Source organism: Bubalus kerabau, chromosome 3 (assembly GCF_029407905.1).
Source record: "Bubalus kerabau isolate K-KA32 ecotype Philippines breed swamp buffalo chromosome 3, PCC_UOA_SB_1v2, whole genome shotgun sequence".
NCBI classification, from domain to species: Eukaryota; Metazoa; Chordata; class Mammalia; order Artiodactyla; family Bovidae; genus Bubalus; species Bubalus kerabau.
The window spans coordinates 68,038,966-68,052,169 of NC_073626.1; the positions used below are offsets into that span (position 1 = coordinate 68,038,966).

Consider the following 13,204-nt stretch of genomic DNA (forward strand, 5'->3'; position numbering starts at 1 on the left):
TGGACTGTCCCAGGCTCCTCTGTCCTTGGGATTTTTCATGCAAGTAAACTGGAGTAGGTTGACAGTTCCTTCTCCAGGGGATCTTCCTGACCCAGGGATCAAACCCGTGTCTCCTGTATTGCAGGAAGATTCTTTACCTTCTGAGCCATTGGTGAAGCCCGTCACCAAGAGAATCATCAATATTTTCATAGCATTTAAATTCATGAAGAAACCTTATATATCCTTTGATCTTATTATTTCAGAATTATATAGATGATAAACCTGCAGCTAGACCCTGTTATTTAATGAATTAGTGAAGAAACACATATGTTACTGTGTCATATCTTAAGGATTACTTGAAGATGTTGATAATTATATTTAATATAAATGAAATCTTTTGTATTTCATTTATTTATGAATTTTATTTTAAGGAAATCACAGGTTTCACCAAATTAAAAGAGAGGACGATTCAGGTCCTTATAATGCAAGGTGTGGGACCTTGCATTATAAGGATGTTTCTTAGAAGGTCTTTTACACAGACCACTCTTTGGTCATGAAGATGATCTAAAATGTGATGAATTTATCTAAAATTGATGAATGCGATGAATTGAAAAATGCAAATAATTTCTTCTTTTCTGACAGAATGATATCTCATATCTCAGAATGATATGGCTTTCTCTTTTTATGAAAGCCTAAGAGTCACTTTCAAGGACCATTATCCAAGTTAGTTGTAAAGCCTTCTATAACTAAAGATTTATTAACTAAAAGTAATATGATTTGAATATGCTGAAGACCTGAATTCAGTATTTTCCTAAGCATTCTGGCTGACATTCAATTGACTGGTAATGTTATGTATGTGCCCGTGGAAACATCTGGAATTTTACAGTTTCAAGGAACACATTTTTTCCCCCAGGGCTACAAAAGTCTTGTCTTGGGTTGGTCACAGTTTTAAATTGCTACTTTCCTAATTGTTTGTATGGAATTACTTTTGGGTGTAGTCTATGTAACATTTTTGTAATGCTGTGTTTTTAACCATTTGTTATTTTACTCCTCTTCCATTCTTTTATTACTGGTGAGCTCTTTATCCACTAGAAATAAGAGCATTTGATTATTGGTAAATCTCAGTGTCTTTTATCCACTGTAAAAGGTTCTCAAAAATTTTGAGAGGATTACTTAATTACTTATATTTCTTTCTTTTAATTCAATACATTTTTTTCCCCTCTGTTCTGTTCTATTTTTTATGTTCTATTCTATTTTGTTCTGTTCTTATCTAGTCATAAGTAGCAAGATTTAAATCAATAGTTTAAGACAAGACTAGATGATAAATGTCAGAAACACATTAACTTGGGAAGCAGAAATTTCAAAGAAGATCCAAAAGTCAATTATAAGGTGCCTATAACCATCACCCAATTCAAATAATTGAAAAGGTCAGGTTGTTGATGGTTAGAATAGGATTTGTGAGGAAGCGTTCTTTAATGCATTCTTGGATATTGGGAAAGGTATAGAAATTCTTCCCTCTTCACCTCAAATCGAAGGAAGATAGTTTCACCCTTGGAGAGCTAGAAGTAAAGGGGATATTGGAAATGGAATCTGTATCTTATGTGAGAGACATAAAAGGTTAGGTGACAGATAAGCTGAAGGAGAGGAAGCTATGTAGATTTCAGCCTTTCCTCAACTAATTTATAGGAATAAAGGCCTAAAGAATGTTTCATGTGAACCGAATGTAGCATATCTGTATTTGGAAGCATGATAGGGCCTCAGGAGACAGAATGTGGAGATGTACTAATACATTTCAAGGGGCTGTGGACATTGTAAAGGAACATGTGTCCATGCCAAGGTTGTGAGAAGTCTCCAACCATGGTCCTTGGCAAGAAGTCCCTGGAGAGCCCATGAATGTGCTCACAGAGTAGTCAGCTCTATACAATGGCCAGGTCTAGTGAATCCAAAGCCATCCTACAGTGGTAGTCTTAGTCTTCCCTCTCTTGCCCCAGCTCAGGGGTCCAAGGTTGACAGAGGACAAACAACACTGCTTGTTGCTTGCTTAATAAATCCTGCCTGCTTGAGCTTAAAAGAATAAAGAAAGAAACATCAATCAAGCTCTCCTCCCCCACCCCCCATTACCACAATTTCTAGGCTCTGCAACAAATCCAAGGTTGGGAAGAAGTTTTCTTTATTTTAAGGTTGATGTATATTGTATGTGACTAGACCTAAGACTGGAGAAGGAAATGGCAACCCACTCCAGTGTTCTTGCCTGGAGAATCCCAGGGACAGGGGAGCCTGTTGGGCTGCCATCTATGGGGTCACACAGAGTCGGACACGACTGAAGAGACTTAGCAGCAGCAGAAGCGGACCTAAGACACTGGCAATTTAATGTGATCACATGATGTTTTTATTATCTAAGAATGACTGGAAAAGTCCTGATACTACCTAAAAGATTGAACCTGGGACAGAAGATAAGTTTCCCCTGCTAAGTATAACACTTTCTAACACCATATACAAAAATAAACTCAAAATGGATTAAAGATCTAAACGTAAGACCAGAAACTATAAAACTCCTAGAGGAGAACATAGGCAAAACACTCTCTGACATACATCACAGCAGGATCCTCTATGACCCACCTCCCAGAATATTGGAAATAAAAGCAAAAATAAACAAAAGGGACCTAATTAACCTTAAAAGCTTCTGCACATCAAAGGAAACTATTAGCAAGGTGAAAAGACAGCCTTCAGAATGGGAGAAAATAATAGCAAACGAAGCAACTGACAAACAACTAATCTCAAAAATATACAAGCAACTCCTACAGCTCAACTCCAGAAAAATAAATGACCCAATCAAAAAATGGGCCAAAGAACTAAGTAGACATTTCTCCAAAGAAGACATACAGATGGCTAACAAACACATGAAAAGATGCTCAACATCACTCATTATCAGAGAAATGCAAATCAAAACCACTATGAGGTACCATTTCACACCAGTCAGAATGGCTGCGATCCAAAAGTCTACAAGTAATAAATGCTGGAGAGGGTGTGGAGAAAAGGGAACCCTCTTACACTGTTGGTGGGAATGCAAACTAGTACGGTCTCTATGGAGAACAGTGTGGAGATTCCTTAAAAAACTGGAAATAGAACTGCCTTATGATCCAGCAATCCCACTGCTGGGCATACACACTGAGGAAACCAGAAGGGAAAGAGACACGTGTACCCCAATGTTCATCGCAGCACTGTTTATAATAGCCAGGACATGGAAGCAACCTAGATGTCCATCAGCAGATGAATGGATAAGAAAGCAGTGGTACATATACACAATGGAGTATTACTCAGCCATTAAAAAGAATACATTTGAATCAGTTCTAATGAGGTGGATGAAACTGGAGCCTATTATACAGAGTGAAGTAAGCCAGAAAGAAAAACACCATACAGTATACTAAAGCATATATATGGAATTTAGAAAGATGGTAACAACAACCCTGTGTACAAGACAGCAAAAGAGACACTGATGTATAGAACAGTCTTATGGACTCTGTGGGAGAGGGAGGGGGTGGGAAGATTTGGAAGAATGGCATTGAAACATGTAAAATATCATGTATGAAACGAGTTGCCAGTCCAGGTTCGATGCACGATACTGGATGCTTGGGGCTGGTGCACTGGGATGACCCAGAGGGATGGTATGGGGAGGGAGGAGGGAGGAGGGTTCAGGGTGGGGAACACATGTATACCTGCGGCGGATTCATTTTGATATTTGGCAAAACTAATACAATTATGTAAAGGTTAAAAATAAAATTTAAAAAAAAATAAAGAGAGTAAAGGACAAAATACTTCTGCTTTGTGATAATACTCCCCAAGTTCTGTATATTCACTAATTTTATGAACTCAATAAAAATCTATTGCAGTTGAGACAATGCAGTCTTACAATATATCTTGGAAAAACAATCTCAAAATCAGTTGGTGCAAAGTTTAATTGTCAACATATTTTCAATCAAATTTTAGAAGGAAAGAACATTTTTATCATATGTGACTATGACTATTTTCCGAAATGTCAAAGTATTTTGAGTAACTGACTCAAAAACTAACTTCTGCTAATTTTTAACTTTCTCACATAATAATTCTCTTTTATCTGTATATTTTGCTCTATGTTTCTATTTTTTTATGGATTCTCTGCAGCCTCTCTAGAAATGTTGGAACATTTTCCATGCTACTTTTTTTTCAAAGTTTATATAGAAGCTGAGTGATCCTAAGATTATAAATTCCATTAGTTTGTTTTGGCAGATGATGTATCTTAAACATTACATTCTCTTATACTCATTTTTTTAAATTCATAGCCACTAAGCAATGTGTGATATAAGACAGTGAACATTAGAGGGTTTGTTTGAAAGAATATATTTCAATTTAAAATATTTGGGAAAAACATGCATAATTTTTATGTTTGATTTAATAGATGCTTGAACGTGTCTCATCTGTTTCATTTCTGTATCCCCAGATTAAATTTCAACTTCACAAACTTGTATAACCACCAGAAGATGACTTGTATACTCTATCAATCCACAGGCTGAAAAGAAAATATTTGGTGTTTTTGAAGAAATGTGCCACAGATCCACTATAAAATCTAGTCTTCAGAGTTTTACTGATTGCTTCAGTTTCCTGACCTAATTAGGTTTTCTCCTCTCAGGTCTATTTTGCTTTTGTTTATTTGCTGTTTGCGTGCTTATTTTTCAGGTGAACCTGATCCCCATAAGAATTCAGATCTAGTAAATGCCGAAGAAAAACATGCTGAAACACATTCATAGGTCTGAAATACCTTAAAGACATCTTTCATTCTAAGGATGGGAGGTAATTTTATTTTTTGAATGAAAATTTTATTTCTGAATTGGATGGTTTGGAGAGTATCATTAGAAACAAAGTTATCTTATTTAAATGTCCTTTTGGATTCTTTTCTTTTAATTCTCTATTTTCTGAGGCAAACCCTTAACAGCTAAGCTCTAAATATTTACTGTTTAAGTTTACCTTTTCAAAGGATTCTTGACTTACTCAGCAATAAAAATTATATTTACCGACACCTTTTAGTCCTTTAAAAATAATAAGCTATATCCTATGGGGAGGTTTAATTCTGTTTTCTTCTACTACTTCATACAAGAAATATGAATGTTTTATACCAGTTTCCTTTTCTACTTCATGTAGGAAATATGAATGCTCACATTGGGTGATAATAACAAAGCAAGTACATATTATAAAACAACATCAGTATTTGCTAAAATCCATGGACATTGCATCAATGATTATCTTTTTAAAAATTCAGCTTCTAGGGCTCACCTTTGATCTACCAGATTACCAGCTCTGGGAGTGATGCTAATGCCTGTTGAAAAAGTATAAAAATGAGTTTTGCTATTGGCTTGATGGTAGAGGCAGGAAAAAATGCTGCAGGTACCATATCAAGTCTTTGAGATGTTATTAGTAGCACCTCAAATGTTGCTTTAAATCGATGAAGTTAAAATGTGATTAGCCATAACTGTTTTATATATGCTGCATTTAGACTTACTTATGGCAAAGAAGGCATTTTTTTTTAAGGAAACAAATCCACAAGAAATCGTGAAGATACATAAAAGCTACATATGTATAAAAAGCTCTGCATTCAGGTCCCCACTGCTGTCAGAAATGAATGAACAGAACTCCCAACCCCTCCTTTTTTAATGTAATGAAAGAGCCTTAGCGTGGCTGCAGCTCTCACTACAGTGAACTGCTGTACAGACGTTTTCCACTGAGCATCACAAAAAAGAGAACCTTGCAGTATGAAAAAAAAAAGAAAAAAATGTGGCTCGCTTTTAAGATGAAGCATTTCCCAGTATTCTTGAGTCAGTTGTAAGATTCTTTAATCGAGATTAATAGTTTCACTAATAGCCACTCTCAGTGTCAGGCACTGTGGTGGAATCTTATACTTAGTCCTAGCAACAGTTCCAGAGGTGGGGACTGTGCTTAACAGTTTACGTATGAATTCTGGGTAGAAATCAAATCACAAACTGGATAGAAATTTTAAAACCCAGCTCTATATTAAAATGTTTTTAAATATTGTCTTGTATTGAAACTCCACTACTTTGGCCACCTGATGCGAAAAGCTGACTCATTTGAAAAGTCCCTGATGCTGGGAGAGATTGAGGGCAGGAGGAGAAGGGGACAGCAGAGGATGAGATGGTTGGCATCACCGACTCAATGGACATGAATTTGAGTAGGCTCCGGGAGTTGGTGATAGACAGGGAGGCCTGGCATGCTGCAGTTCATGGGGTCGCAAAGAGTCGGACACGACTGAGTGACTGAACTGAGCTGAACTGAACTTGTATGAGTTACTGACAATTTCTCTCCATAACCTCCATCCAAACTTTAGACACACACACACACACATACACACAAAAGAGATAGGAAGAGAAATTCCAACTGATATAAAAATAATATCTATCATTTTCTGATAAATCTCTTATTTTTGCGAGGTCAATAAAGTCCAACATGAAATTGCCACACAATAATTGATGCCTATTTTTGACTAAAACATGATCTTCCTTTTCATTTGGATTTTATTTCAGGATAATGAAAACAGCACTAAAATATTCTAAATCCTCAATTTTTCACAAATCTTTTTCTCCTCTTTCAACACACACTCAGAACAGGCCATTTTATGAACTCATATAAGAGACGAACATAATTTTGAGCTGATAATTCTAGCCACATAAATACATTCAAAGTTGCTATCACAGATTTTGGCCAGTGCTTCCGTCATTGCTCTGTCTCCACAATTTGGCCTTCTCCAATCAAACCAGAGAAATTTTAAGGCAAAAGTTGGACATTTTCAAATTTTTATCACTTTGAACCCAATTATTACATAGTGACTATGCAATATATGTACAGAACATGAGGCATTTTAAAATTTTACTTTCTTGCTTTCTTTTACACAGAGTGCTATAACTACGAAACTTTCAAGCTTCTAAGTAAAAGGAAAGCAAAAACAAAATTACAGAAAAATATTTTTGCAGCTCTGAGGCTATTTAGATTGTCCTTGTTGTTTTAAATACATGGGAACCAAGTGAGAAGAGGGGCTGCTCAGAAGTTGTAGTTGAAGTCCTAAGACAACAATGAAGCATCAGAGCCCTGACTCTGTGACCTGATGAACTCTTCGTTGTAACTCTCAAGCTGGGAAACCACAGCGAATCCTGTTCCCGAAAGCAGTGAACCAGCCTGCATCCACCACTGTTATTGCAAAGCACGAAAGCATCACCCACGTGGGGGTCATCACAATGCAAGTCACACAAGACCTATGGCCAAGATGACAAGAACCTCCAGCCCTTGTTGGAGACACACACTAGAACTGAGAGTGGGATTTGCCTTCTGGGGTGTCAATCCCATCAGGATTTAACAAAATATATTACAGGTCAAGGGATAAGGGACAAGGTGTGTGTGTGTGTGTGTGCTCAAAAATGTCTGTGAAAATGGAAGCCCACACTCTTCTGCACAGAGAGCATTATTTGATGTGATTTATAATTCTACTACAAACAAACAAACTGCAGCCATTGGAGACTGCTTCCTTGTCATGTTTTGCCTGAGCATGTGCAGAGCCTTGCCTTTGTTCCAAATTGAAGAACTACCTTTATTTGTTATTAGCTGCCAAGAAAGGTCAAGTCCAAGTAGGTGTTGTAATTTTCACTGTACAAACTCTTCAATGATTGTGAGACTAAATGAATTTGTTTTTGTGAAAGGTAGAAATTAGATGGAAAAGATCAAGAGTAGTCATCAATTAAAGAAGAAAGTGAAGGTGGATATGTCCATCCTAATGAGTTTTCTGTTGCACTTGCTTCTTCCCTGGGTTCCACAATGCTAAGCAATATTTTAGAAATGGATGCAATCAGAAGCTTTTAAGTCTAAGTAGTGGGATTTTATAACTCACAACTTAGATATCTTTTCATGTGTAAGCCATATTCTATATGCATATTAGGTATGCATTATTCTAATTTAAGATATATTTGTGCATAGACTGTGTATAAGATGCTTTTAAATGTTGTGTGAATAAGGTCCTTAGCTTTTGTTTCACCTGAAGCATATGTAGAACACAGATAAATAATTGAATTGTATCGTAGATATTATAATGCAATTGATATTTTAAATGCAAGCAGTAAAGATTGATCTATAAGGATGTGTTGCAGGGAAAATTTATAGATATGTACAACATGGTGACTTTTTGTCCTTTAACAATGGATTTCTTATTTCTATTTATGGAGAAACTGCAATTACTGCTTTTAATGTCTTTTTTAAGGTAGCTATTTACAAACTAGAAAATATTCTGCATTTAAAATAGAACCTGACTGTCTGGGAAGTCTAATTACTATTGTTCCTATTTGAGCCAGTTGTCGTTCATTAAAGGTATAGAATCTCTCAACAGAGAAATAAATTGAAACACTGCTTCTGAACTGTCATAGGAAACATGTCCGCTTTGTTCCTATTAATGCTTTAAGATATGTAGACTTTGTAACTAAAACAATAGAAGAGTATAATGAAGTCATTATTTTCTGTATATGGGTTTTAACCTAATTTTCCAGGTTATGTAACTTATAAAGCACTGTGACAGAACTTCCAGGGGATCCGAGAAAACATGCTCCATCCCTTCAGAAGACTTGTCACGCTGTTGATGCACTTATTCCTTTTAAACTCATCTCCCTGTCTCACTTCCTCTTTCCTTCCTTCCATTTCGTGTCTTTACTTCTCTCTTCTGTATCTTCCTTATTCCCTCATCTCTCCCTTTAAGACAGCCACTGACTTGTGTTAATTAGCAGGAAGGTAGAGGGAGGGTCGGAGAAGGTGATGGCACCCCACTCCAGTACTCTTGCCTGGAGAATCCCATGGACGGAGGAGCCTGGTGGGCTGCAGTCCATGGGGTCGCTAAGAGTCAGGCACGACTGAGCGACTTCACTTTCAGTTTTCACTTCCATGCATTGGAGGAGGAAATGGCAACCCACTCCAGTGTTCTTGCCTGGAGAATCCCAGGGACGGGGGAGCCTGGTGGGCTTCCGTCTATGGGGTCGCACAGAGTGGGACACAACTGAAGTGACTCAGCAGCAGCAGCAGCAGAGGGAGGGTAGTGATGCCCATCCCTTCTTGCCAACATAGTGCTGAATCCATCCTGAAGAGAAGGATGGATAAATCTGACTCCTGAGCCTTAAATGTTTTGCTTAGCATTGTACCTTCAGCTACCCAACATATATCTTCACAATTTCATAGGCCTTTTTATTTAAGCAGTATCTCTTTTATTTAATTTTTAACATGACAAGCTACAATTCTTGTGTTTTTATTCTGCTGTAATTTTCCATATTTCCTATTATATATGATTGTTAAATAAATCTTACTGGAGGGAAAATATTGTGAACCATTTGGTGCCTGATGTAATTCGATTTGGTAGGGCATTATAAAGTTGATGAAATCAGGGAAAACCAGAAGTACATCATCCTAAAAATTGATATGAGTTCTATCAGAAAGTGATTTTTACTCTATGAAAGAAATGTTCATTGAACATGGATTATTGCACCTGTTATTTGCATGCTCCTGGCTAGATGCATGTGCATATAGGATTCTGGAAAACTGAATCAGTACTCTAGAAATTTCCTGTTTTATAGAGGAGCAAATCTATACACATAAATAACTGAAATGCCACATATAAAGTAATCAGGTACAAATAAAATGCCCCCTCTGGATATTAAAGGAGGTAAACACCACCCTTATTTTCAGGGCTTCCAAAAATGGATGGCACATGAGTTGACATTTCAATAAATAATAAACAAAAGCTGATATTCACAGCCTATTTTCTATATACAAGCTCCAGGTAAGCAGTTAACAAATGTTATCCTCTAATCCTCAATCATCCAGTAAAGTGGGTATAAATATGAGTAAGGAAATCATGTCTCAGAGAAAGAGCCTTGTCTAAGGCCATGTGGGTCTCCAGACTGGAATTTGTTCTAGAGCTCTCTGGCACCAGAGACCTCTTTTTCTTTACACTGCATCTATATAGGATGTGGAAGAAGCACAGAGGGAAAGACAGTTCTGTGAAGAAGAATAATGTGAATAAGAGAATAACACTAGAGAAAAAAAAAAAGAAGTAAAGAGTGTCAAGGTGAAGACCTGGAGAGTTTTAATTAACTCAGTTAAGAGGAACTGGCTCAGTATGTGTCACTTCTTAGGCTGTGTCTTCATGATGCTAAAGCCTTCTCTATGAAAAAATGTAAAAATTCATCTAATCATCAGATACATGATGCTTAACTTTCTACTTTAAATATGATTCCATGATAAATTTCCACCTACTATCAAAAAGTTTTTGAAGGTCACATTTTAATTTTGAAAATAATTTAATTTTGTTTAATGTGAATATAAAACACATCTTTCCTTTGGAAGATACATTAAGCCTTGAGTCCTCTGTCTAATTGCTTTCCTTAAATATCACAAAATTTATCCTGCATTTAGCACAAGCTTTAAACAGTAATGAAAATATATACTTTAGAGTAAAAAAACAAACACCTAATGATACCCCACGTTACATCCCTGTCCTTTCTTCAGAGGTAATTCCAAATATTTAAGACACAAATTCTATGTATGGACCAACATGCATATTTAAAGCTCTTTGGGGAACTGTTTGTCCTTTGGTAGCATTAAATTTTCTAGGTTATTTCCTTACTAATTGTGATGGTTGGAGAACTTCCTTTGCCTCTCAGGCTGATAGGTTTTTTATCTCTAATAATTAAAGAGTTAATTATTTAGTTCTTGTTATAGTCTTACTGCTGCATTATATTATCTCTTACATTATCTCTTTTATCCCCTATAACTGCTCTTTGAGGATGTGTTATCCCCATCTTTGGATGAGGAACCACAACAGAAGAAGGTAAATCATTTATGTAAGCTCACACAGCTATTAAGTTGAGGACCCTGGATTTGAAGTCTGGGTGTGACTCCCTAAACCACTAGGCAGACTGTCTCTGGCCAATGTGAGAGGATCAGTCCTATCTTTTCCACCCACATTATCCATTACCTTCCTTTTCTAACCTTTACTCCATCCTACTCTTTATTCTCTCCAGGTATTTGTCCCTAAAAGCTACCACTCCGAGAGGGCAGAATTTCTACTGTCCAACAGCAGAGGCAAGGATGGTTGGGTGACCAATGAAATCATGTATAACAGCAGAAAAGGTGCCTTTGATTTCTCTGGATGGAGGAATTATTTCCCATGCTTAATATGTGACCTTAAATTTTTCCTTTTCAGATAACCAGTGGTATTCAGTCCAGACCTTTGCTACTGAAAGTGTGTCCCTACTTGGGAACTTCTTAGAGACAAAGAATCTCAGGGCCCATCCAAAACTTTTAAACTCTAATTGGCCTTTCAAGAAGATACCTGGTTGATTTCTATACATATCATTGTTCTATATGTTAATCAAATATTATGGAGATAATTCTAAATACCTACCAAGCATTTAGATGTGCAGTTTTTCCACCACACTAGAAAAGAGCTCCAGAGTTCACACTTTCAACACTGTTCTACTCCCTCAAAACTAAAGCAAACCAAACCCCTACAAACTCCTAAACTGGACACAGTTACGATTTCTTCAGTTGTTGAGAAGCTTGCTATAACATAGCACTTGGGTTGATTAAAAGTTAAGTTATATTGTTTCTATAAGCATTAATGGAAGGACTGATGCTAAAGCTGAAACTCCAGTACTTTGGCCACTTCATGCGAAGAGTTGACTGATTGGAAAAGACTCTGATGCTGGGAGGGATTGGGGGCAGGAGGAAAAGGGGATGACAGAGGATGAGATGGCTGAATGGCATCACCGACTCAATGGACATGAGTTTGGGTGAACTCCAGGAATTGGTGATGGACAGGGAGGCCTGGCGTGCTGCAATTCATGGGGTCGCAAAGAGTTGGACATGACTGAGTGACTGAAGAGAGCATTGCATGGTTTAGAGTTTTACCTTCTCACATGTGTTCCATATTTGGCTTCTCTACTTCCAGCTCTTTTCACTTTTTCTTTTCTGCACACTGTTATTTTATTTTATTTTTTTTTTTTAGTTGTAGCATGTGGGATTTTTTTTTTCTCCTGTATTTTATTTATTTTTTACTTTACAATATTGTATCAGTTTTGCCATACATCAACATGAACCCGCCACGGGTGTACACGTGTTCCCCATCCTGAACCCCCCTCCCACCTCCTTCCCCATAATTACTCAGCCATTAAAAAGAATACATTTGAATCAGTTCTAATGAAGTGGATGAAACTGGAGCCTATTATACAGAGCGAAGTAAGCCAGAAAGAAAAACACCAATACAGGATACTAATGCACACTGTTGTTATATTGATTTTTGTATCTTACGTATGTACCTACATGAAGTTGCTCACTTGTATCCGACTCTTTGCAACCCCATGGACTGTAGCCTACCAGGCTCCTCAGTCCATGGAATTTTTCCAGGCAACAGTACTGAAGTGGGTTGCCATTTCCTTCTCCAGCAGATCTTCCCAACCCAGGGATTGAACCTGGGTCTCCCACATTAAAGGCAGACACTTTACTGTCTGAGCCACCAGGGAAGCCCATTATTACATTAAATCTCCTTAGTTCATTCTTTGGAATTGCTACTGTTCTTCTCAAAAACAGTTTATCCCTGTTTATACCAGGGGTCAGTAAGCCCTTTCTGTTAAGAATCAGGAAGTAGATATTTTAGGTTTTGCAGGCCACATCCCATAACACTGTTTTTCCTCCCCTCTTTCTTCCTCTTCTTCCTCTTTTCTTTCTTCTCTTCCTTGTATATCTTTACAAGCCTTTAAAAATGTAAAAGGCTAGTATAAAAACAAAGTAAAAACCATTCTTAACTTGGGGGACGGGAGTGGTACATCAAAATAGGCCCCCTGGCCAATTTAGCCCGTGGGCCTCTGACACTTGCTTCTTTTTCAGATGAAGAGTTTGTACCCTAGCAAGAAAGAGCGGCACACTGCTGATGCCAGTGTTGTCATCCCCAAGAGACGTAGCTTCCCAGGGCCTGCACAACTACCCTAAGGAAGAGGGAGGTGATTATTTCCAGTTCCCCTGTTACCCATTCACAGCCCAGGGAGCGGTTTAGCTGGGCTGGCTCCACCACTGGTTCCCAACACTTAGAAGGCTTCAGCATCACCTGGAGGTCTGTTAAACTGCAGATTCCTAAGCCCAACCTCCCAGAGGGCCT

At 37.6% G+C, this 13,204-nt stretch overlaps 1 protein-coding gene across 2 annotated transcripts in view; it reads left to right on the plus strand.

The window, feature by feature from the left end:
• PDE1A (phosphodiesterase 1A) overlaps positions 1-9,917 on the plus strand; it is a 316,405-nt gene extending 306,488 nt beyond the window's left edge. For both annotated transcript variants that reach the window (XM_055572013.1, XM_055572011.1), the window contains exons 14-15: positions 4,693-4,806; positions 6,918-9,917. In XM_055572013.1, coding sequence (XP_055427988.1) covers positions 4,693-4,763 — 71 coding nt within the window. In that variant the 3' untranslated portion in view covers positions 4,764-4,806; positions 6,918-9,917. The remainder of the gene's footprint in view (positions 1-4,692; positions 4,807-6,917) is intronic.
• The last annotated feature ends 3,287 nt before the right edge of the window (positions 9,918-13,204 follow it).